Below are 26835 nucleotides of genomic sequence, written 5' to 3'. Positions count from 1 at the left end.
GTGAGATTTTAGGGCTGTGTCACTGTCAAATGCAAGTGCATGAGGGCACTCTCGTTCCAATCAATTAGGGCGTCAATTAAGTCTGTGCGGGTAGTGGGGACACTGAGATTGGGACATAATGTAGGCTACAAGCAGTGTTTTCACAATTGTCCCATATGTTATAGACGCTAATACATATCTTACATAGAAACATAAATATCTGGCTATCCAACTCCTACGTCCACTTGTCTTATTATTTGTGTGTTGCAGAGAATGATACATATACAGTATGTAGCCTGGGTAGTCAGCGGTACGTAATTTGGCCGGAATTCTGAAAGGAAAACGTCTCCATGCTTTCGCATTTGATCCTCCAGCACACTGGGTGGCAGTAGCCCATTGCGTAGATAGAGCTTCAACATTCAATGTTTTGGACTGAAACTGTACGTGCATTTGTTGTTGACAGACAGAATGCTAAGCATTGTCAACCATGATCCGCATCTTTAATGTCTTCGGTCAACGTTACCAGCTTGTTGTGTTTCTGGCATCAATACTTGTGCCTTAAAAGTACAGAAGATTTTTTACAAATCGTAAGTTTGCAGGAAATGTTGACATTTACTGTCAATGATTTCAGAACCTGTAACCTAAGCTAAGCAAGTGACGTTAGCTGACTTGCTATGCTGTCCCCGGGCTAACAGCTGGTCGTTAGCCCGATAACTGCTTCTGTTATGGAATCGGGTGAGACCAAAACGTTATCTCACTTCTTTTGTTACCATGCATGTTCATACATCGCTTATTTAAACATGTCTGTCAGATTATGCTATCCTCAGTGTCTTTGATACATTATAATTTGCAAAGATGGTCTTATGTTGAGATGTAGCCCATGCCATGTAATATTAGGCTGCATATAACATGAACCCAGCTAGCGACAGCGTTGGTTGTTTGACAGTATGGCCAGTTGTTGTAATTTATATATATATGAATACCAACAGATTAAACGAAACGCGGTTGTTTGTATGTTTCTTAATAAGGGGCAGGTATATTTTCTGGATTTACTCGTACTACTTTTGGTTGGTCATTATTCAGAGCAGTGTTCCAGTGTCAGGGCGTGTGCAGCAACCAGCCAGCACACGAGTTAGCTTAGTGTTGGATGAGTTCGTGTTGTCCGAGGCAGGGGCGCAAGCACAGGACATGTGTTTTAAACTAATTTCTACATGTACGCCTGAAAATCAAACCGCGATTCTCATTGTCTTCATCTGAGTGCCTCCTGTCACACCTGCTGTTGTCGCGTGAGAGGCACCAGTTGTCATTCAGTGAGTAGCCTTCATAAACCGTAGGAGTGAACAGGAAGTCCGCACTGACACCGCACATGTTTCTGCGTCATTAGGCCTACTTTTACTTTTACTTTTAATCATAAACCCCCCACACGCTAATTCATATTATGCCCTGAGCCAATTTAGCGATCATATTGATAACAGTAAGTAAACGCCTCCAACTTGGGACAGCTCTGATAGAACTAGAGAGACTGTCCCACAAACGTTGTTGAATGTGTATCACCATCTAATAGCTTCTACATGTGATGGTTTGTCCACCACAACTAACGCAAAGAAAATAATTGAAGTTACTGACACATTTATTTATTTAGTTTTATTTCATACTTTTCATATTACAGAAGCGGATCTCTCTGTAGCCACCATGGCAACACCAAATCCCACTGCTCCGCTGAAGGAGTTCTCTCCGCTCTACTACCTACTCAATGCCATCCCTGCCAAAATCCAGAAAGGTTTCCGCTCAGTGCTTGTCTATCTGACGGCCCTGGACAGCAACGGTGATTACATCGCAGTGGGCAGCAGTATTGGCATGCTGTATCTGTACTGCAGGCGAATCAGTCAGATGAACAAATACAATCTAGAGGTAAGAACACTATATTATCGCTCAGAATGACATACCTATTGACTGACAAATATCTACACAATGCCTCACTAAAGTACTTAAATAAAAAAAATTAAAAAAAAGTTAAAGTCCAAACTTCCATCAATCACATCCTCTGGGATGCTGTGTGGAGTTTTCAGGTTTATTTTCTCATTTTTCACCTCCTCCTAGGGAAAGTCCGAGGCCATTACAGCAGTGAAGTTGCTGAGCTGTTTTGATGATCTGGTGGCAGTTGGTACCGCATCAGGCCGTGTCACCTTCTTCCAGCTGGTCTCCCAGCTGCCCGGCAGGAACAAACAGGTGGGTAGCTGAGGGCCACTCCTGTAACTGTAACTTTAGTTCTGTATTTCTGCATTGTTTACCTCTGCAATGACTCCTATGGAATGAAAAAAAATTATAACAAATGTTATCATGTTGATTTGCAAAACTACTTCAAAAAATGTGATTTAATTGTTTCCTGTTAGACTTGCATTGCGGCAGTTGGCCCTTTGACTCCTATGGTTTATGTATGCCTGATCTGTGGTTTTTATTTTCTCCTGTTATCTTTTTGTGTTTTATTTGTTTTAGTGTGTTTTAATGTACTTTTAATGTGTAAAACGTGTGAACTATGAGAAAAATGATGAGGCCAAACTGTTCTTTTGACCTCAGTTGACTTAAAAATGCAGTCTAGTGCCCTCTCAATCAAGAGGCATTTGGTTTGACTAGCACAGGCCTTGCAGACAGACAAAGGGAGTCAGGTCCATTTCATTTCAAAATGGTTGACCCACCTTGTTCTTTTGTGAAAACATTTGTATTACTTAAATGAATAGTGTGCAACAATTTGCCACTTTTTGGTGTATGTCTTTATTGGCAACTACTTTTGGTATCATCTTCAAATTCATTATGATTGTATCTGTCCTTCACATGACCATATACTATCACAATACATTATTATTATTATTATTATTATTATTACCTGTAGCTCCTAACAGCCATCCAGGCTATGCACTATGTAGTTCTATGGTCTGGAATGGAACAACCTGCAAAATTGTAAAAAAAAAAAAAAAAAAAAACATTCGTAGCATGACATTGCTTACTATAGCGCCAGTTAGTTTTTTTTTTTTTTAGGTATTTAGCTTGCTAGTTTTAAACCAAAACTCTGTCAATTCCTCCTCAACCAGCACATACCTTAATTAATCTCAGTCATGTTGCGTGAGTAGGTCAGATTTAATTAACATACTTCTTCCCTCTCTGCAGCTGAGGCGCTTTGATGTAGTCGGGCTTCACAAGGGCACAGTCACGGCGCTGGCCTGGAGTGCTAACGGCATGAAGCTCTTCTCTGGGGACGACAAGGGCAAGGTGGTGTTCTCTGCGGTCGACCTGGATCAGGTGACTTTCCAGCTGCACTATGTGGCCAACTGTTTTGGCCTGTTTCCCAATCTCATCAATGCAACCTCACACTCAGAACTGCCACAGAGAATGGAGCATGTTGGCCTAGAGTGATCATTATTCATAACACTTGCCTGAAGAAGCTGATGTTTTTCATCCACTTATCAGAGGGGAGGAAACTGGTAGACCTCAGCATGGGGCTGCATGAGAATAACGCAGATGTGTTTCAAAATAATTATCGATAGCAGACAACACTGAGTCATGGGGTAATAAACGCGCTCTCAGGAAACACACGCAAGATGGCTTTTTAGACAATAATACCATTCTGTGCACGTGCGAATGTGTGTGTTTGTGTGTGAATGTGTGTGTTTGTGTGTGTTTGTGTGCCCCAGGGTGTGTGTAACCCAGTGATGTTGTTAGAGGAGCCCTCCGCCATTGTGCAGCTGGATTACAGTCAGCGAGTGCTGTTAGTCTCCACCTACCACCGATCTCTGCTCTTCTACACCCAGGACCAGACTATGCAACCGCTGGGCACCAAACCCCGCAAGAGGTACCTCACTGCATACATGCCGTTGTGTGCTGTTACCGTTAGAACAATCGGCGTTGTTCCGGCGGTCTCTACACCGCTAGTTTCACTATGAACAAGTGCTTGTTATGATGTCTCGCCTCAGGTCCTCTTGCAGCTGTTATTGTGTTCACATGCATCACTGCAATCTACTCACCGTTTTCACATCCCAGCTCTAATAGCACAAGCTAGAAGAGAGTGAAGACTTCAGTGAAACTAAATTAAGAGAGGATGTCCAATATCAGCAAAAAATCGAATGCTCCTTATTTCACCCCCTGCAGGTAGCCAGCAGGTGGCACTCTTTATTACCCTTGGCTACCATCTGCTAACCCCACCTGTTTTGGAATCTGTAATAAATATTTCTATGCAGGGAATTCCTAATGCAGAACGTCTCTTCTAACATGCATACGTTTGATGCATATTTGTGCTGGTTATTGTTGCCATATTGTATACGCGTGTCCTCTGGCTGTATTTTTCTGATGTAAATGCACACCTTTGAGTGAGCTCTGTGTTCTTAGAATCTCACTCACCTAATCAGTTACTCGCTGTTTGGCATGTTGAGGTTGGTAATACTCTGTCTTGCTGATCTAAAGCTGAGCTGATCTAAATTGCTGTCATTTTTTCTCCCTGTCCTCTCGTCCTTTTTTCTTTGTCCTCTCTGTTCACCCTCTCTCTGCCACCCTGGGCCCTTTGTCATCTATCCATTGTCTCTCCGCTCTCTTTCATCTCTCTCTCCCTCTTTCTCTCTATCTCTCTCTCTCTCGCTCCCTCTCTCTCTCTCTCTCTCACACGCACACTCTCTCTCTCTCTCTCTCTCTCTCTCTCTCTCTCTCTCTCTCTCTCTCTCTCTCAGTAATGGAAAGTTTGGGGCCTGCTTCCAGCCAGGGCTGTGCAAGCAGAGCGACCTGCTGGTGTACGCATCACGGCCCGGCCTGCGTCTGTGGCGCACCGACGTGAGGGGCCGCGTGGAGGACACGCACGTGCTCAGGCCCCTCTTCAACTCGGAGGTGCCCCAGTTCCAGCTCTTCCCACGGTTGGGGCCCACGGGAGGCTACCGGCCGCCCGACCGACAGCTAGGCCTGGTCAGCTGCTTCCTGAAGGAGGGCTGGCTGCTCAGCTGGAACGAGTACAGTGTCTACATCCTGGACTGCACCAATCAGGTACGAGTACAGTGTCTACATCCTGGACTGCACCAATCAGGTAGCCCAGAAACTTCACCCATCAGGATCAGACTTTGTGATAGTTTTGTCTGTCTGTTCTGATGCCTTCATTTTTTTAGTGTTGATGTTTTGCACAAAACCTTTACTAAAAATACCCTCCAGAACCTGAGGAAGCTTGGACCCAGTTGTGTTAAAAATAATTTGAACAACACAGGCTCTCTTGTGAATGGCATAAAAACCTAAAATGGCAATAATAGACTCCATATTTCACTTCGCACAGGGATTCATTCTAGCTTAGGGACAAGCATTGTTTAAAACTGAAGGCCTCCAGACAAGCATTGCAGAGGCAACTGAGCTGTGTGTGGCAGCTCTAAGCTAATAAAAGAACAGCCGCCAGGATGGATTCCCAGGAGCTTTGCTATGTCAAGGTCCCTTTCATCGCGGTTTCTCTGCATCTCTGAGTGAGATGCGGTTGCTAAAAGTGGTTATATTCTTTTTTTAGCAAATCATTTTATCAACCTAAATATCCTTGAATAATGTAATATTATCTGATAATCTATTCTAAAAAATCATCAAAATATAATCTAATAATCCAGGTATTTCAATGTAGAATATTTGTGATTGTTTTTAAAATCCTTATTTAGGTGATCATTGGCGGGCTGGAGAGCTGTGGGGACATTGTGTCTGTCTCATGCACAGAAAATGAGATCTTCATCCTGAAAGGTGATCGGGACATCTTCCGCATCTCCAACTGCCCCGAGGGACTGTCCTCCAACTGTGAGTGGATTGATTTATTCATGATGTTAATGCTGTCAACAGCAAAGGGTTGCCCTTAGAAAGAAAAATTGAATTGAGAATCATTTCACCACCTTTAGATGCAAGAAACGGTCTGTCCCGTGGCCTGCTACATCCTATGACTGCCGTTTATTTTTTCAGGTTCTTTCTCACCGTCTTTTTCTTTCTTCTTCCATCCTTTCCTTTCTCAGTGTCGGAGCTCTCTTTGCGTGTCACCTCCCCTCTCTCCACACCCACCATCTTGCTCCCGCCAAACGGCGCTGTGGAGGTGGCTCAGCCAATCAGGACGATGGCCATCATCGCCGAACCCGAGGAGAGGCCCGGAGAGGGCCAGGAGGTGGAGCAGGTGGAGGAGGTGCAGGAGGACGGCACACCGACGGGCACGGACTCGTCCCGAGGCGCCGGCCTGATGGAGCGGCTGGAGCCGGGCGAGCTGCTGGCGCTGAAGGGCAGCTGGAGCACCAGCATGTGCATCAGTGAGTCGCGGAGCCGCAGCAGCTCGGTGACCTCCTGGGACAGTACGCCGGGCACGTGTGAGTACTCGCCTTCTGACCTCTCCAGCAGCCGCTACAGCACGCTGACGCCCGAGGAGCTGCAGCAGGAGCTGGTGGTGAAGGCCATCAGGGTGAAGAAGAGGGGCAAGAGAAGGCGGCATGGTGAGGCGTGTGTGTGTGTGTGTGTGTGTCTGTGTGTGTGTGTGTGTGCGCGTGTGCATGTGTGTGTTTGTTTGTCATGGATGGAGATTAGATCAGGTGTATGTTCATGCTTTGTGTAAGGCAACACAGTGTGCAGTGTGAGCATCTTGCTTGAACAAAAAGCATATAGAAAAAATACCAGTGATACATTTTGTGAGAACAAGTAATCAAACTGTCCTTTGTTCATTTTTCCCACACAGAAAGCGGTAGTCTTGGGAATCGTGTACTGGAGCGCAGCAGCTGGTCGGAGAGCATGTACGCGGGTGAGGGGTGCGGCCTGGAGAGCAGCGAGGCGATCAGCACCCCCTTGAGCGAGCCCCCATCGGACCCCACCAGCCTCCTGTACAGCAGCCTGGAGCTCCAGAGCAACACGTCGCCCGACCAGGAGGGCACCCCGACCACCGCGGACTCCAATCTCACCTCAGACCCATTTGCCCAATGCTCACCAGCGGGCACAGACTCGTCGGCCGTCCCCTCTGGCGACATGGAGTGCCAAGCGGGCAGCAAACATTCGGACTCGGCAGCCGCGGCCGAGGAGGACCAGGATGGAAGGAGCGACTCGGCAGAGGGATCTGAAGGCAAACCCGACTCGTCTGGGGGCCCCCCCGATGATGCGGTAGAGGTCGTGACCCCAGATGTTGACCTCCTGCTCGAGTGCACCTTCTCCTACATGCAGGCGTCCGAGGAGCCCGAGCCCATGGAGGACACGAGCTCCGTATTCACCGATCCTGCCGACGCCGACGACGCCAAATCCTCAGACCCCGCCGACCCCCGGCACGCAGAGGCCTTCGCTCTGGAGCTCCCCATCCGGCCGCTCGGATACACTCCATCACCCGAGCCTTCTCCGTCGCCCTCAAGTGACGAGGAGGACATCTACGGCCATGGGCTACCCAGCTCGACGTCCAACGAGCGACTGAGGGATGGGCTGGACGCACTGAGCTTGCAGGGGATCAAGCAGCACGCACAAGAAGAGTCCAGGTTACACAAAGCAGATCAGGTTAGGTGCTAACTATGAACTATGATGAGTACCATTTAGTCGTAAATAGCATGAGTTGCCTTCCTTTAGATAAATAACACAAAGCAGGTGTTTTACACAGTGTCATACACATTGTCTACATGCATAAAGTCAATCATTTTGTTGATTATGCTGCCTCAGATAAGTAGGTGGTTGTATGAGGAATTAGGATTTCATTCCCTTTCATTTCCTGATATTGAGATGTCAGTGTTGTTTTTACCTGATCTTATTTGGACAGCTCACTGTCTACATTTTAAGTACTGAAATGGTGACCGCTGTGTCCTTCCCACCCTGTCCTGTCTCTCTGTGCCCCTGCTTCTCACCCTGTCCTGTTTCTCTGTGCTCCTCCTTCCCACCCTGTCCTGTTTCTCTGTGTCCTTCCCACCCTGTCCTGTTTCTCTGTGTCCTTCCCACCCTGTCCTGTCTCTCTGTGTCCTTCCCACCCTTTCCTGTTTCTCTGTGCTCCTGCAGCTGGCGGAGAGCTGGATGGGATACTCGGGCCCCGGCTGTGGCATCCTGAGCCTGGTGGTGACGGAGCGACACGTGTGGTGTCTGGACTTCAAGGGCAGCCTGTACTGCACCCCCCTGCCCAACGGCGTGCTCACCTGGCAGAAGTTTGAGGAGAACGTCCAGCAGGTGGCGCTGTCTCCCTCAGGTCCGGAGGACATCCGCATTTTTGCTGCTACTTAGGCAAAAGCATGAAGGACAGGCAAGGTTCAGATGAAACACGCTATAAGAAATATCACTGCTCTCTGTCACTGTAGCGTTGCCTGCGTTCTGCAGAGCATGATGTGGCGTGCTGTTTCGAGTCTTAAGTTATTATTTGAGTCTTGACACCGTAACATATCAGTGGCATGAACAGAGGAGCGGAGAAGATTGGTGAGCGAGTGCAGTGAAATATTGAGATGTTTTCACATGTGTGATATTGAATTACATATGACAAACATATATTTGAGATGCCAACTGAGCCCGTTTATAAGATGCCAGGGGAAGGAGGTAATTTGTCTTCACAGTCGTTATGGTACTGGCCAGTCGTTAGTCCTCAGAGTTAAGTGTAAATTGTTGCTTCTGAAAGCTTTTTGAGTGGAAATGACAGACACAAAACAGATTGTGAGCCAAATACTGTGATGACATTGAGGGCTCTAATGATTTCAAACAGTTAGGTTGTGGACTTGTATGGTTGATATTTTACGTTACAAGTTCAGGAATAGATTCTGTATATGTTGAGAGCACGGGGGTTCAAAGGGCTGCTGTTTTCCCAGGTTCTCTGCTGTGGAAGGTGGAGCAGAAGACCATGACGGCGTATGCCTGCGGTAAGGTCACCATCAAGGGGAAGAGGCACTGGTACAAGGCCCTAACGGAGACGGCCTGCGTGGCTCTTAGCGAGGACACAGCCTGGATCATTCGCACCAATGGAGACCTGTACCTGCAGACAGGTGAGAGCCTACCACCTCTCCTCTGCGTACACACACACACACACACACACACACACACATGCGCATATCCGGTCTGTAAGCTTTACATGAAGACGAAGGTTTGGGAAAGCCTGCCACAGACTGGTCACACACTGAGATCATTTGTGCTTTCTTTAAGTTGCAGTGTACTTTTAAACACATGAAAGTAGGCTACAAAAACAAACACAAAACTCCGTGCCAAGAACTCCAGTAGAATCCATAGGCTTTGAGTGTCCTTGTGTTCCACTTGACTCCACTTGATGGCGCTATAGGTTCAGAAGTTATCTGAATGTCCAGCTTGTTTCCCAGTAATAGTCCTCTCATTCAGAATGTATTCTATTCATGTTTACATCAGTTGGTTTTGCTGCTGACATGACTGCATGTCTGATTCATATGTACTGTACCTACAGTGATGTTTTTAATATCTAAATAAAGCTATTGACAGTGTTTATGCAGTGTGGTAGCGTCGGATGCTAGGTTTCATGTACCTTTCAACAGTTAGGGCATGCTAATAAAGGGTTATCACAGTTAGGGCATGCTAAATAAAGGGTTATGAGAATGACCTAGTGAAGGCTGTTTAAAACTAGTGGGTGTTGTGTGTGTGTGTGTGTGTATGAGAGAGGGGGAGAGTCTCAGAGTGTTTTTTTTTTGTGTGATGTTGAGTGTCACTCTTAACTAGTTGACGTTGCGTTAATGGAAGATTGATAGGAAAGGACATCCTTGAATGACGCGTTTGAGGGGGGCCCAGCAAGACACTGTGTGTGTGTGTGTGTGTGTGTGTGTGTGTGTGTGTGTGTAAGTGGGCATGTATTGGGGGAGAGGAGGGTACTGTGTTGGACCATGTGTGTGTGTGTGTGTGTGTGTGGGTGTGTGCGCACGTGCATGCAGGCAGGCAAGTTGCTGCAATGGTGTGAGCTAACTGCTTAAACGTTACATAACTAGCCTGAGCGCAAGATCAGAGGCAGTTGGTGCTCACTCACAGCCACACACACAGACAAACACACACACACACACACACACACACACACACACACACACACACACATGGTCCAACACAGTACCCTCCTCTCCCCCAATACATGCCCACTTACACACACACACACACACACACACACACACACACACACAGCCGCAGCCAGCTATTCATTCTCTTAAGCACAAACTAAGTAGAGGTCACCCACATGTTAGCTAGAACACAGTCAAACTGACGAAGCAGGGTAGAGGTCGTACACACAGCCAGCTGGCCAGACAAACACACACTCACTCGTTCATGATCCATGTCCTGTTCTACTGTACTTCATAGTTATATTATACAGGAACACAGATCAAGTTTAAATTCAGTGGCCTTTTTTGTACATCCAGTATAAATTCCAGCTAAATCCGTTATGATTCATTGGTAAGGTTAAACATCATGTGGATTCAGACCAGCAAAAATGACTCCGGTTTGACTTTTTGGAGCACCAACTTTAAACATTTTTAACACAAAAACTTTTTGATAGACAGTTTTAAGATTTCACACAGCTACATTAATAAACTAGACAAGTTTAACAGATTTTTTTTTTTAATTGGTGTTTTGTAAGCTTACACTGTAATGCGTCTGCTGGTTCATATTTGTTTTCAATATATTAAATTGATTAGTGAGCATTGTACAGTATGTCCATACTCCATAATGTGTACACGTATGTATAATTATTATGCACTTGTATGTAGTGTGTACTTACTGCAATGCTTGTGTTTGCAGGGTTGAGTGTGGATCGGCCGTGTGCGCGCTCGGTGAAGGTGGAGTGTCCGTGCCCGCTGGCACAGGTGTGTGCCAGGGCCGGGGTGGTGTGGGCGCTGAGCGAACAGCGGGGGCTCTTCTACAGGGAGGGGCTCAACTCCTACTGCCCCGAGGGAGAAGTCTGGAAAAATGACAAAATCAGGTAGGTGTGTTTGCGTGTGTGTGGGAGCATGGAGAGCTCTTTGAAGTCAGACTTTGCTTTCTTTAAAACAGATAACCCGACATGTCTGTTTGTTTGTGTCTGTCTGTGTTTGTCTGTCTGTCTGTGTGTGTGTGTGTGTGTTTTAATAACATGTGCACAAATGCATACGTGTGTGTGTGTGTGAGTAGTGAGAACCAGCCCCTCGAGCCTATGTGCATAGCGCTGGGTGAGAATAATACTCTGTGGGCTCTGGACACCAACGGAAGCCTGTGGTTCAGGACGGGGATCTCCACCAAACTGCCCCAGGGAGAGGACCAGCACTGGTGGCAGGTGAATGTTGTAAACACAGCTGTCCGACATGCATGGAAGTAAACACATCTAACACACTAAAGAATATGGCTTGCATATATTGTGAATGGATACATATTGTGAACCCAGGGAATAGCACATATGGCTAGGTTATGTATCAGTGAGGGTACTTGAGAATATAGTCTTGCCCAATAGCATTCCAGTCCTGCAGTGAGCCTGTAACAATAGCCATTAGCTTTGCCAAGCCACTTGAGATCTGTTTGTTTGGGACAGGACGTTTTCACTTATATTTTTTTTACTTTTCACTTTTTTAAAGTTCAAGGAATTGGTAAGGAGGGAATGTATCCATTCTGTGATTACTCCAGTGTAAAGTTACAAACTTGATTGAGTATGGGGTATGAACCCCACCTATAGCCTACTGCTTTCATCGGACCACAGATCAAAGGTTTTTCAGGTCAGGTCTGTTGGTTTATTAGTGGACACAGGCATGAAATCCTTTTGCTTTTGAGGGAATGGCTGTTATTTCTTCAAATCTATCAAGGGTACATAATCAGAATATTGCATTAAAGACAAACGAGAAACATCTTGAACCTATATCGAGCCATGCTGTAGATATACTGTAGCTGCAAGTGTGGTTATGTAATGAATCAGTGTGTAGCCAAGTGTAAAAAGCAGAACATCAGACTCAGCACTTCGGTCCAACGGTGAATTGACCCTCCTTTCACCTCCCATCTCCCCCGGCCCCCTTCCCCACCCCCCACCCCTATGCAGGTAAGCATCACCGACTACGTGGTGTTCGACCAGGGCAGTCTCTTCCAGACGCTTATCCACGCCACGCAGAGCGTTGCCACGGCGACGCGGGCGCCCGTGAACCGGGTGGCGGAGTGCCTGCGCGTGGCGTTCCTCTCCCAGCACTCGCAGTGCCAGCCCAGCCTAGTCAGCACCAACGGCAGCGGCGTGTGGATCGCGTCCGGACGCAACGACTTCCACGTGGCCAAAGGCAGCCTCATAGGTAGGGGGCAGCTCAAGCTTAACCAATCAAATCACACATCAGCTCCAGACAGCCAATGAAATCACGATGTAGTCCAAGCATGAATCCAATCACGTCTAAAGCCCCAGTGTATGAGTGTATGGGACACCCAATTAATTGAAAGGGTGTCGTGTTTATGCTGCTGAGGTTCCCAGCCCAGGGCATGCTAGAACTGCTTTAAATGGTTGGTGTTTGTATGTGCTTGTGAAATGACTCCCTGATAACCAAACTCTGAACTCTTTTGTCTGGACATCCCAGATACTGTTCTACCTTTGGACTATAGACATCAACAAAAACACTTTCTGTATTTTGCTGTTTATCTGCTTGTCTGGCTATCTGTGTGTGTGTGTGTGTGTGTGTGTGTGTGTGTGTGTGTGTGTGTGTGTGTGTCTACAGGTACTTACTGGAGGAGCGTGGTCCCAAGAGGAACAGCGTCTGCCACTAAGTGGGCTTTTGTCTTTTCCTCAGCTGTACCCTCTAAAGAAGGTGAAACCACACACACCACACCCGCACACATGCTAATGCATACAAACTCACCAACCAGTTATTAAACACACTCCCAGTGATGACATACGGGAAGCTGGAAGTTACGCTCCAAACTGGTGCCATACTGATGCTGTCTCTTATCTCTTCTCATTTTTAAGAGATTCTTGTTTTTGGTACATGGTCCCTGTTCCAAATATACAAATCAATATTCTTACAAATGGGACAACCTCTTCACATATGCAGTTTATGCTGACATCCACACTGCATTCATTCCTCTCAGCTGAGGCCCAACTGTCCCAGAGTATGGCCTAAAATAAACAAAGGCACACATATGCACAGACAGACATACACACACACACACACACACACACACACACACACACACACACACACACACACACACACACACACACCACCCTCTTGCAGTATTTAGGTGCCACATCAAGGCTTTAAAGGCTGCTTCACTCTGGTTCGCGTTGTGTAGTTCTTTGCCTCAGGCTTGTCCAGTATTTCCGTGTAACGAGACGCCTCAATGGCTGTTATCCCACTCATGCCCCATGTGGCGGAGTGCTGTCACTACACATGAGTTTGTGCTCTGACTGCCATACCATTGAGCCTGGCTGTGGTTGTGTTTACGGTCAGAGTGCAGGTTTGGCACCCTGTAGACCCGGGGTTCAAGTCCGGGTGGGCTGACTACTCTCCCCCTTCGCTACACCCCGGTTGACACATATGCTGAACATTTGGTTTAGTTTAAAAACAAGCCTGTTTAGTTTCTAGTGCTACTTTCTTTAGGCATGGACAAGGATAACTTTGGATAGTTTGCGTGGTTACGATGGATTCCATTGTTGCAAAGCCCAAATCCTTTAGCTCGCTAGCTGTTTCTGATTCTATGCTAATTAACCATGGTATTCATCGTGTTTGCAACACTTGGCAAAATGAGAGCGTTTATTTTGTTCATAGTATTAATGTGAAGGCAGTTTCTCACAATAGTCACACACACATACAAACAGAAAGACATTAGATATCCTGAAATGGATTTGGATGAAAAGGTGTTGTTTTCATTTTCCCCATGGGTTTGTGATGGCTTGGCGGTTGTGCTCTCTGTGTGTGTAGGGAGTTTCCTGTGGCTGGGTCAGAGCAGGAAGGATCTGTTCTGTATTTGGGATGGGGACCTGCAGCTGCGCACCTCCACCGTGCAGCTCCCTCCGGAGACTGAGATGGTGCATCTCTCCGCCTGCAAGGATGCGTTATGGGGCCTGGACCAACATGGCCGCGTCCACATTCGTTCCCTGACTCTGGGCTGCCCCACCGGCATGCACTGGACCCTGCTGGACCTCAGCCAGCTTGGTGAGTATAGAGACACACTCACACACACGCACACACGCACACACGCACACACGCACACACACACACACACACACCCACACACATACATACATACATACATACATACATACATACATACCTATATACACGCATACACACAGGCATACACACACATACATACATGCATGCATACATACATACATACATACATACAGGCATACACACACATACATACATACATGCATACATGCATACATACACACACACACACACATACATACATACATACATACATACACACATACATGCATACACACAGGCATACACAGACATACATACATGCATACATGCATGCATACATGCACACACACACACACACACACACACACGCATGCATACATATAAACATATTCGCACATACACAGTAAGTTCAACTCCCCATGAAAATAACGCATATTTAAGTTAAACTTGAAACACACACAGATAGAGTTAATGGGCCTTAATTTCTGGCCTAAATTCAACTGGCAATGAGCAAAGCAACGAGCAAAGTCCCTGCATGAGGTGAAGCTAATTTATTAACATGGCAAGATCATTTTGCTGATTTAATACCATGAGCAAGATCCTAAGCACAAACATGGGTGGGTCAGTGCAATGCTCACGATCCACACGATAGCTTTAGTTCATGTGCGACGGACCTTGCTTGTTGCGCTGCTCGTTGCCCATCTATGAAACTATGGCCCCATAAGGTCACACATAAATAGGCATGGAACACAATGAACTATGAATATGTCCATAAAAAAGAGAACCATTGCATGCATAGTTCCACTGTACTTTACTGTGGATGGTAAACATGTGTCTCCTGTTGCAGCGGCATCTGTAAAATAGCTCATGCAGGCACACACACACACAAACTCATAAACGCATACACATACACATACACATACACACACACATACACACATACACTCACAAACACATACACATACACACACACACCCCCACAGAGGGCTACCACGAGTTTGCCTTCCAAATGATGAGGGGCATTGCCTTCCTTCACACACAAATACAAACATACGTGTGCGCACACACACACACACACACACACACACACACACACACACACACACACACACTCACACATACAAAGACTGTTACATCAACAGAGAGGAAACGCCACATACCCTGTTGATCACATGGGTGCTAAATGTGGCTCGGGGGGGGGGGGGGGGGGGGGGGGGGGGGGGGGGACATCGATAAAGCCCTGGTGTCTGGATGATTTTCCTAGAACAGCTGTTGAGAGAAAATATTTGTAGTGCCCACTGTCTGTCCCATTAAGTTTAGTTAAGTTTAATACTATTTCAGAGAGCTTCCGTGCGGGAAATGGGTAATTATACATCTATTTGGAGGCAGACCTATGTGTACAAATGAGCTTAATGTTCAGCTGCGGGAGCCAGGACTGGGGACATTTTTGGAGGGGCTGGCTGAAATGTCAGTGGTCTGTTGTGGTGTCAGGTGCACAGTACTGAGGTCAGGAGTGACACTGGGCTGCGTGGGGAACATAGTTTCCCTCGCTGACGCATGACGGGTCACCTCAACCGCCCCCCACCGCCATCCCCCGCCGAGCCACACCCCCCGTCTTCTGTGCACCTCATGCAGACACACATGTACACACACACACACACACGCGCGCACACGCACACGCGCACACACGCACACACACACAAACACACACACGCACACACACACACACACACACACACACACACACACACACACACACACACACACACACACACACACACACACACACACACACACACACACACAACAGAGGTGCAGTTGTCAGTCATGGTGTTCCTGTCCTGAAGTAACACAGTGTGACATTCTGACTTTGATAGGGACACATTTCAGGGGGGGGGGGGGGGGGGGGCGGGTGATTGACTCCTGGAGAGGAGAGGGCGAGGGCGTGGAGGGGGTGTTGTAGGGGTTCTCACATGTCCAAACTCGCTGTTGAGGGATGTGTTTATATTTTTACAGGGCCAGGTGGTTCTTGCGTAACATGTTTTTCTAATAAGGTCCTCGTCCCCATGTGATGTGTCAAGGTTCGAGACTGGGGAGTGTAAGAAAGAGGGAGAAGAGAGAGAGGGAAAGGACTTGTAGATGCACAGAAGTCACAACGACTTTATGTCTCTCTAAGTCAAATCATTCGAATAATGATTCAGTTAAATCATGTTTTCACCATCATGTGTGTTTGAGTTTGTGTGTTTGTGTTTGTATGCTGTTCATGTGAGACATGTGTAAGACACGCCCCCTAAACCAATGGCGGAAAAGGTGTCCTGAAGGTTTTAGCGTGTGTGTCTTTCTGCGCTTTGCTGAAAACATAATATTTATTAAAGCACCCTTCTTGGTCATGTAATTGAGAATGACTGAATGCAATGTGAATCCAAAAACACACTGAAACTCAACATTTATGTGGTTTAGGTGAGTCTCACTTATACATACAGGTTTTGGCATGACATTGCATTCTGGACTGTTTGTATTCACAAGGGCTTGCATATTACTTTTGTTTAATTAGCATACTCCATGGATGCCGTACAGATTCAGAAGCAGTCTTTTGTAGTTACCCGTTATTGCTGAAATGATTCCGTTTCCTATATTATTGTAACTGGCATTGTGACTTTTGGCCAAAATTGTGGCAAAATGTGTCTTTTTTTTATTTATTTATTTATTTATTTTTATATTGAGAATACACAAAACAACACTAGAACAGAGGTGTATACGGACAATTCATTTTTGTTTTAAAAAGACTCTTAAAGGAAAAGGAAAATCTGGATTTGTAAAGATTTGATTTAGTAAGGAGAGCTAAACAGGGTTAATGGGAGATTGATGGGCCTGAAAGGACATCCTGGAACTGTGTGTTTTCTTACACATGGGGCACTGCAAGACACTGTGTCTGTGTGTGTGTGTGTGTGTGTGTGTGTGTGTGTGTGTGTGTCTGTGTGTGTGTGTGTGTGTGTGTGTGTGTGTGTGTGAATGTATACGTGTCCGTGACGGATCTACAAATAGAGAAGCATGTGATGAGGGCAGCTGTAGCCATGCCCGTTTTTGGGAGGAGGGTGTGTGTGTGTGTGTGTGTGTGTGTGTGTGTGTGTGTGTGTGTGTGTGTGTGTGTGTGTGTGTGTGTGTGTGTGTGTGTGTGTGTGTGTGTGTGTGCGTGCGTGTCTGTGAGCTCGGTGGGCCAGCTGATGGCAGACACATTTTTAGCCCGTTCCTCTGTCCCACTGGACTTGTGATTTGACTTATACAGACCCTTGCCCCTTGTGAGTCTGTAGCTCCATTAAAAAGCCATAGGCAGAATGGTCACAGGATAATCTACAGCTCAACTCTAGGTCAACTCCAGAGCCACAAGCTCAACAGGGTCAACATTCCCTGGACGGACAAGGATCTGTTTTGACCAAGGCACTCTGGTTAGAAAGAAGTAAACAGCATTGGCTTGTTATAGTCACAGCTGCCCCAGTAATGTAAACACCTTTCATATGGCTCTATTGGACTTCTGTCTTCACTGGTTCCACAGTTCCTCAGTTCCGCAGTTCTATTTGAAAAGTTCAGCGGCAGGAACCGCTGGTATTAAGACCTTTGGAATCCTGATGCAGCCTTGTTCTCTGCAGGTTCTCTACTGGTAGCAGTGATGTTAACTTAATCAGAACAGAGTCACGATGACCTTCAGTCACCAGTCTGGGCGACCTCTTTGTTCTAGTATTAAGGTCCTCTCCAGTAACATTCAACAGATAACATGTCTGCTTCAATGTGTATTGGCCTAGACGGGTTAACAGTCGGTCGGAGTGATTAGATGACATGGAGCCACAGCTCAGACACCTTGTGTTAACGCTAATAACATCAGGGCAACCCCATTTAGAGGAGCCAATGGAGGCTCAACCGATCATGACACGTGACACGGCACTGATAGTATTCTACTTTGTGTGCACTTCAGCTATATATTGCACGTAAGTTGGCTGTTGCGAGCGTCGATGTATTAATTTGGAACACCGTGTCCCTCCCCCGGAGTCTCTAAGGGACCTGTGCTCGTGACCCTGGCCTAGTTACGTTTTAAGCTTGGGTCGCTGTGTTGGCCCGCTGCTGTCTCTAAGTGGTCTACTTTCTGCTGGGTTTTTTTTTTCCCCTCCCGGCGAAATAGAATCTGGTATCCGTTGTTGCGGAAGGAGTCTGGTTTCTGGCGTTGTTGCATGGGGGAACACACGTGACGTGAGCCTTCAGGCCCAGAGGAGCACCCTGCGGAGGGGGCATCATTTATCATCACTGTGACAGGAAGGGGACGTTTTGTCATATAGGCTGGTGAAGACAGGCATGTTTTGGGTCATGGTGACGTGTGTGTGTGTGACGTGTGTGTGTGTGTGTGTGTGTGTGTGTGTATCTATGTGTGTGTGTGTGTACGTGTGTGTGTGTGTGACGTGTATGTGTGCAGGGAATGTGTGGAGAGGGCAGGCAGGTGACAAGTCAGGCCACCCTCTGCCCCACTGGCTCCTGTGTGTGTGTGTGTGTGTGTGTGTGTGTGTGTAGAGAGAGTGTGTGTGGAAATGACGATAGCCTGATCTGTGTCTCTCTGTGTAACTTGCTTATGTTTCTCTCTCAGTTTTAATATTATTTCAGATAACCATTTGTTTATGCTTTTCATATCTGTGTATGGGGTATGTATTGTGGCTATGCAAACAAGCAGCGATAACCCACTGTTCTCTTGTCCAGTCTGTTAAAGGGAAACTACTGAATTTGAAAATACACCTGGGCCCTAGTTTGTTTCTTTTGGGTTGAAATCTTTACTAGGGACAAAAACGATCAAAATCGGTCCAGTATTGAGTTAGAACGCTAAAACCTGCAACCGCAAAACGGCTATGCAATAAGGGTCCGACAACATGGAAAGGGTTCCCACAGAGATCTGCCTACGTCTGCGTCTCCAAATAACTGTAAAGAGACTGAAGAAACTGATGTAGCTCCCCCTTCAGTGGCTGTAGGCGATCATCGAAGGGAGGCGCTCTCCTCTATGTGCCCACTGCAGCACCACACGGTAGGCCAATCGACTACAGGCACTGAATGGGGTGCTGCATCAGAGACAGGAAGAGGAGAAAGGTCAAACACTGACCGTACAAACTGGTAAACAGACTCAGGCTTTTAATAATTCTACTTCACATCTTTCCTTGACCTCGTGAAGTATTCAATCAATTAAAAACCGACCGTACAAACAGTCCTTTTTTACAGTTTCTTTACAGTTCTATACAGACGCAGGTGTATCTCTGGGGATCCATGTTGTCAGACCCTCACAATAATAATAATATATAGCTGATCAGTGGCTAAAACAAGTGGTTGCTAGCTCCAAAGGATTCCATTGTATAGCTGTTTTGCGGTTGCCAGTTTTAGTGCTCAGCACTGGACCGATTTCAATTGTTTTTTAGTAGGAAAATTTGTAAAATTTTAGACCCAAAAAGTTCTAAAAATAGGGCCCAGTTTAAAAGATCATGAAATTTCCCTTAAAGATGATTTATTGATTGATTGTTTGTGTGTGTGTGTGTGTGTGTTCATCAGGGCATGCCAGGCTGGTGAGCATGTCGTGCGGGAGCCAGAATGTGTGGGGGAGTGACTCCTGCGGGATGGTGTACTTCAGGGTGGGGACGCAGCCTCTCAATCCCAGCATGATGCTCCCTGCCTGGATCTGCATTGACTCACCTACTCTGGTATGCACACGTGCGCGCACACACACACACACACACACACACACACTCATATACACACACATATACACTTTACGTATGCTCAGTATACTTCAGGTAGCAAAGTTGGTCCGTCTTGCACTCTGTGTCATACACACACACACACACACACACACACACACACACACAGAGAAACCCAAACAAAATGGACAACAAATCTAAGGACCTTGATAGGCATCCTCAAGAAAGACCTGTGATGAGTTGAAATGGGACTGTTTGACTGCTGACTGAAGCTGTGCGTGTATGTGTGTGTGTGTGTGTGCGTGTGTGTGTGTGTGTGTGTGTGTTCGCAAGATAACAGCAACGCCCCCCTCACGTTCATGGCACACACACACACCCTTTGCCGCTCACAAAAACCATACTCGCAAGAAAGTAACCTTAACCACTACCTCCTAACAAGATGTGACGTGAGTCTGAGGGGCTTGTCTCAGTGTTATCTACAAAAACATACAAGCACACACACTCACACAGCAACACACACACACACGCACGCGCCACAAATATGGCTCATTTGACGTCACTGAGCAGAGCTGCTATCTGAAGAGCACGATACCTAATCCTTGCTAAGAGCTCAACACTGGTGTGTCCAGTGGTACATGTTTCAGTTTGGACTTGAGCATTGACAGAGTATCATGGTCTGAGCAAGGCCTTCATTACCATGTGTTTCTGGGTGTGTCTCTGATTTGCCTTTCATCATACTGTGACACCTGAGCATTTTAAATATTCAAAACACCAGCTTTTCAGTGCAAGATATTGTTATAAAAAGAGAGCTTCTTAACGTGCATTGATTTGTGTGTGTGTGTGTGTGTGTGTGTGTGTGTGTGTGTGTGTGTGTGTGTGTGTGTGTGTGTGTGTAGCCGGTTGGAGTGCAGCTGGTTAGGGTGCACACCAGCCCGAATGACCACATGCTGTGGGGGCTGGACAGCCGCGCCAATGTGCACGTGAGGGTGGGCATCACTGACGAGATGCCAGTGGGCACGGACTGGGAACACATTCCAGGTACGTCAATTAATATTTCTGTAGCATCAAATTACACACACACACACACTCTCTCATAACGATCTTGGGAATGATTCTTAGCTCACTAAACAGCCAGTGTGAGTCTGCACTCTTAGCTTTTAATGTGCTGTATTTTACAAGCAGTTTTTTAACATACAAGCATGTCTTTGAGTCATAATTGATGTTTTATTCATCATTTCATATCAACGTATGTAAAGTATAAATAGTACTCCCTTTAGATTGGGGGGCTGCCAAAAACTCAATAAACTGATAAAGCATAATAAACGCCTTAGTGAATCATCTTATTGTGTTAGGCGCCATTGATTATTATCTTTCTAAATAATATATAATAATAATGTGTTTATAAGTTTTTATGGGTTTTTGGGTAGTTTTGTTGACTATAGATATGTAAGTTATGCATAAATTAAACATTTACAACATTTTTCAAATGTCTCATAAACCATTTGTAAGTAATCTACTAATGGGTTTGGAAATATCCAACATGACCCGAAATAGAAGGTTATCATTAGGAAACATTAAGGTCATCAAAATGTGGTTTATTGTGTGTACAGTACAGTGTGTACAATACGTTTGCTGTCCATGATGCCTGTCTTATTCTGTCTGTCTGTCTGTCTGCCTGTAGGCCTACAGGCCAGTCAGCTTGCGGTGGGCATGAGGACGGTGTGGGTACGGTGCCCTAATGGTGAGGTGGCGAGGCGGTACGGCATCACCGACAAAAATCCCGCAGGCGACTACTGGAAGAAGATCCCTGGCCTGGTCAGCTGGTTAACAGGTGAGACGACTACCTCTTCCAGGGTTTCACTTCAGTATGACTAACGGGTTTCATTTCAGTATGACTAACGGGCTATCAGACAGTTTTATGGTTATGTTATGTTAAGATTATCCTATGTCCAAGAATATTATCTGCTGAACATCAGGGTTGGAATCCGTGCAAAGGTTAGGAGAAGTGGAACAAAGGTGATTGTTTGAATGAGCCACCTACCCAAGCGTACCTGTGTAACCTCTTTCACAGTCTGCATGAGTACAGTTCTGGGTCTCTCCTGTGTAGACCCAGTCTGCATGAATGCAGTTCTGGGTCTCTCCTGTGTAGACGCGCATGAGCTTACTGTAGGCATTGTTTTGGTGAATAGTGAACGGAAGTGTTTCGGTTCAGGGCTGAGGTCGTTCACTGTGTTCAGATGAATGTGTTAACTTTGCAGTGCAGTGTAATTGGCTAATTGGTTATCTTCAGGTACATGTGTGTGTGTGGGGGGGGGCGGGGGGTTGGTTTCATTGTTTACCACATGTCTGTGTATATGTGTGTGTGTGTGTGTGTGTTCAGTATTGGTGTGTTTGTGTGTGTGTGTGTGTGTGTGTGTGTGTGTGTGTGTGTGTATGTGTATGTGTGTGTGTGTATTCAGTATTCATGTGTGTGTGTGTGTGTGTATATGTGTGTGTGTGTTCAGTATTGATGTGTGTGTGTTCAGTATTGATGTGTGTGTGTGTGTGTGTATATGTGTGTGTGTGTTCAGTATTGATGTGTGTGTGTGTGTGTGTGTGTGTGTGTTCAGTATTGATGTGTGTGTGTTCAGTATTGATGTGTGTGTGTGTGTGTGTGTGTGTGTGTTCAGTATTGATGTGTGTGGACTGATTCCCTCTGGTCTCCCCTCAGTGACTCCTCTGGATGAGCTGTGGGCCGTGACCCCGGCCGGCGGCCTGACCCAGCGCCTCACCAAAGCCCTACAGCCCCACAGCCCCAAACCACACCCCTCCACCGGGTCCCTTAGCAACGACGACATGGAGGACGAGTGGGAAGTCATCTAACCCCCCCCCCTCATGCAGGGAGAACTCTTTAGGTTACTGGTCTAGGCAGGACCAGTTGAGAGAAACTTTTTGGTTTTTGTTTACATCTTTCTTTTTCTTCCTCCTCCTATCAGCATTTTTAATTGCATTGCTCTCTCGAAGAGCAATGAGGTTTTTTTAGGTTTTGTTGAAGTTATTTAGGATCTTTCCGGTACCTTGTTATGTTTTGTATCCTCCCCCTCCAATCACAACCCCTGTGTTGTGTGTCCAATCAAACCATGCATCTCTAGGAACGGTTGCATTTGATTGGCTAGTAGGCACTTTACTTGTTCTCTTTCTAACCTGTGTAAATAACCGTCTGGTAACAAAGGGATGGGCCATGCTTTGTGGGCATGACTGGCTCAAATATGTTCATGGATGTTGGCTTACGCTGTACAGACTTATGACCACTGAACTGAAATTGTGGTCCTTCAGAATTGGTCTTAATCTACCCATTTTAATTGTGGAATAATTTATTACATCTTCTCCAGAAGAACATTTTTATTTTTATTTTTTATTTCTTTTAGAGGCAATATTTTAAAAGGATCTATGAGGTACCAAGTATGAGAAGTCACCATCACAAAGTGAGAGACACTGGATGGCTAATCATGTATTCTGTTTAACCTGGGTGTTACAGCTCTACTGGACATGGTGTTCTGATTCTAACAAAAGTCCAAATACCCATATTGTTCAGAAAACTAGGCATATGGTTAAATTTGCTGTGGTTATGTGCCCCTCTAAGAGGTTTCTCAGCTAATCATTGGAACAGAAACAACCTGTGGCACTATTGTCATGTTTATGCAACCTCCTGGGAGTCACCGTGTGATAAAGTAGCTTTCTGGAATCTATAGGGAATTAGTGTGTAAATATTAAACCATACTAATGGGTCAAGAGTAACTTCACTAGTTAAAAGATAGTGGGTGTGTGTGTAGTGCATACTAATCGTGATAAGTACTGTACATGAAGACCCTAGAGTGGCATTTCCCTTTTACTTTATTTTATTTACCTCAGAACAAACCAGGGTAGACATCTGTTAAGCATTTTAATATGTGGCAATTCAAGGTGGTCGCTGTTTAACATTTAACACTTAACTCTTTACATGTGAAAGGGAAATAACGAAACAGACGTGTCTGTTTGTGAAAGATGATTGTTGTTTTATGCTGGACAATTGTCTTTTGTTTTTAATGATATGCACTGGCCTTGCAGCTACGAATGAAGTTGTGTATGTGAATTTATAGAGTTTGTTAGTGGGGGAGGGGATTTCTCTTCATCTACTGTATGGTCAGCTTTGACTTTCAATAAGGATGTGGGGGCTTGAACAGCTTTTACTCGAAGGCTAGCTGCTACTGCCCATGGACTGCATGACGGCCATTGTGAAACTGTGAACCTGGGGATGGCTTACCGGTCCAAGCTTGGCTTCTTGCTCTTCCTTCCCATGCTGTTAAGCCTGAGAGAAGTCTCTCCCTTAATGGATCTCCTGAAGCTCGGCCATAAGGGTGTCGGTCACAAGGGCCTCATTCACACAGAATACCAGAAGCTTACAGGTTGCAATAGTGTCAGGTTGCAACCATGTTGCTCACCAAGTTGCTACTATAGCACTTGTGTCTTGGTAACATAATCTTTGCAACAGCACTTTTATAACAGCTTTGTCTAACCTTCTAGATATACTGGTTGAGAAATGTTTGAGGGACTGTGGCTTACATGTATTCAATTGTCTCACTTGAAATATCTCTGATTTCTTATTTGTTTCCTATCTGAAAAGGAAACACTGACACTAATACTATGTGTTAACGTCATCATCACTTTATCATGCAGACAGATGCTGATTTGCCAGTCTTTGCAAGCGCGTCCTGTGTATCTCACAGCACAGATAGCCGGAGACGAGATGCCTGACAGGTCAGCACTGTCTACGGGTCACACTTTAATTTCCCGTCATTGTTTCATCATGATTCTCTCAGAGGTCCAACCTGACCTTTGACCTAAATTGGCTGTTCAACATGGATGCCTAAAAAGATAATTACTGATTATGTCAAGATGACCATGACGGTCAATTACAGGTTTAAGTTCTGGTTGTACTTTTGGTGCTAAAATGTGATCTAGCTTTGGGCGTCTCTGATGTTACTGTATCTGGACTTGATCACCACTGACAACGAATGGCACTGTATCTGTTGCATAAGAGGCTTTTGCTGTGCTGTCTGGTTGAGTCTACTTGGACAAGATAACCCAATGGGCAAGCTTCAGGAGACCCCCGCCTCCCCCCATCATATTTGTCAGACCTCTGTCTCTTCTGCTCCAGGGAATAACACAATAGCATTAACAACCCCTCAGTGTGCTCTATAGTATGCCTGGCATCATGTCAGCAATGCAGCTAACAGAACGACTTACAAACCCAAATGACTCCCGCCTTGTCTTTGACCCATGCTTCACAAACTTCACAAATAAAGATGTTTACAATTTCTCTGAGTTGGAGCGTTGTTTTTGACATTATAGCATGCAGTATCCAGCTGCATGTCTCATGTGCCGTCTTTACACTTTGTAAGTAAGCAGTGTGTGTGATCAAGTTGGTGGATTGTTTCAGCGTTGCGCTGTGGTTGAACTTGTGTGTTGTTAAACTGGTTATTGTCCTCAGTGGCTGTTTGCCACAGCAACAATACAGGGCAAAACCATTTTAAGAAAATGACCTTTAATTTATACACTGTACAGGGCTTATATGCTTGCCTTTTTTGCATTCTTCTGTGCAATGTTTGAAACAATTCCTACAGTACTCTTAACCGCTATTTACAGTGGAATTCTCTGTGATTCCCAACATTTCAGTCCGTGAAACTATTTACAATGCAGTCCATCGCTGAGTTTTGGGGGGGATAAAGTCTATGCCACGTTCTGCAGCTGGTGCAGTCTGAAGTCAGGTGGCTTGAGGAAATCTGGTAGAGAGTCCAGCTGTTCAGGGGGGATGGACTGCGAGAGCTTCTGCATGGCCTGCACGAACAGGGACGGAGGGGCCTTTCCCAAGAGCCACTGGAACGCCTGCTCGCCCAGGAGCGCCTGCCACTGCAGCGCGTTCGCCTGCAGCTGGCTCTTCATCCGGAAGCGCAGCTCCGGCATGAAGAGGATGAGGTATCCCAGGCAGACGTGTTTCCGCCGCATGTCAAAATTGCTCTGGCATATCTGATTCAGGAGGCAGTCCAAAGGGGTATTACCAGAGCGGTCTGTCACGTACGGGCAAGCGCCATGTCCCAGCAACAGGATCAAACACTCAGGACGCACCAAGTCGCAAGCAAGCTGCAGTGCAGTCTTGCCGCCGTCGATGTGAACACAACCGTGACGATTCAGATAGCTCTGTCTCTCGGTCTTAGTGAAGTCTCCAATAGAGTCCATGATCATTTTGAGGATGTTGACGCGGTTGTAACGGATGGCGACATTTAGATGCGGCGTGGTGGACGCCTGACAGCAGCAGAAGCTTCGGCTTGGCATCTCCAGTGCCTGGATGGAATAGCGGTTTAGGAGGTATCTCGCGTACTGCTGATGGTCGTGCACCAGCGCGTACAATAAAGCCTCGCATGGGGAGTAAGAGCATGCCCGTCCATCGTCCTCCCAGTGAAACACCTCCATTGTCCTCATATCCTCCAGCACCCATATAGGTAACAAGTCTCTCACGGCTTGGTAAAATGCGAACGATGTTCTCTGACACTGCTTTTCAGATTTATAACCCGCGTGGCTGTCATACATTCCCAAATCGAGAGGCATGGTCAAAACTGGATATCACTCGTCCCTCTTATACCTTTCAGTATATTTTCCAGTAAAATGACTTGACATGCACAGCGCTCTTTTTTTTACAAAAGCAGGTCCTACTACTAGTCGATTTTACTGTCAATTTGTAGTAGTGAGCGGGGAGATCACTATGGCTGAAGTTTCCAAATTCAGTAACCGCTCTAAACTGTCGGGATGGATCTTACTGCTCCGCACAGAGTTTCAAGAGTTTCATCACAAAAAATAAAAACCGCAAGGCTTCCGGTTAAGATGGTCAAACAAAACTGTCTAAGCTGTGTTGTGGTTGCCCACGCAACCAATAACAAATCTCACCGAATTGTTCAGTATTCGCTAAGAGACGCGCTCCTTCAAACCCCACAACAAACTCCATCGACAGCTTATATAGCCACATTCTGCATGACGTCCAGGGAACT

At 46.0% G+C, this 26835-nt stretch overlaps 2 protein-coding genes across 4 annotated transcripts; one reads left to right on the top strand and one right to left on the bottom strand.

Moving 5' to 3' along the window:
• The first annotated feature begins 99 nt into the window (after window positions 1-99).
• On the top strand, window positions 100-25110 carry tecpr2 (tectonin beta-propeller repeat containing 2). Of its 3 annotated transcripts, none has more exons than XM_012833048.3 (20): window positions 100-566; window positions 1649-1890; window positions 2080-2208; window positions 3145-3276; window positions 3669-3826; window positions 4695-5001; window positions 5646-5778; window positions 5988-6452; window positions 6692-7488; window positions 7978-8161; window positions 8769-8942; window positions 10702-10882; window positions 11071-11212; window positions 11963-12203; window positions 12618-12707; window positions 13821-14054; window positions 19629-19777; window positions 20671-20812; window positions 21456-21605; window positions 22485-25110. In XM_012833048.3, the coding sequence occupies exons 2-20, from the start codon at window positions 1672-1674 to the stop codon at window positions 22634-22636; spliced, it is 4179 nt and encodes a 1392-aa protein (XP_012688502.2). In that variant the 5' UTR covers window positions 100-566; window positions 1649-1671; the 3' UTR covers window positions 22637-25110. The 3 variants fall into 3 exon arrangements, with proteins under 3 accessions (XP_012688502.2, XP_031435774.1, XP_031435775.1); XM_031579914.2 differs by having other exon boundaries at window positions 100-714; XM_031579915.2 differs by having other exon boundaries at window positions 100-1289.
• A 210-nt stretch (window positions 25111-25320) lies between these two features.
• On the bottom strand, window positions 25321-26835 carry ankrd9 (ankyrin repeat domain 9). The gene has a single exon (XM_012833025.3). It carries the CDS (start codon window positions 26396-26398, stop codon window positions 25523-25525), a length of 876 nt encoding a protein of 291 aa, XP_012688479.2. The 5' UTR covers window positions 26399-26835; the 3' UTR covers window positions 25321-25522.

Source organism: Clupea harengus, chromosome 14 (genome assembly GCF_900700415.2).
Source record: "Clupea harengus chromosome 14, Ch_v2.0.2, whole genome shotgun sequence".
NCBI lineage: Eukaryota > Metazoa > Chordata > Actinopteri > Clupeiformes > Clupeidae > Clupea > Clupea harengus.
The sequence above is the reverse complement of the archived record's forward strand: the minus strand, read 5'-3'. Positions and strand labels throughout refer to the sequence as shown.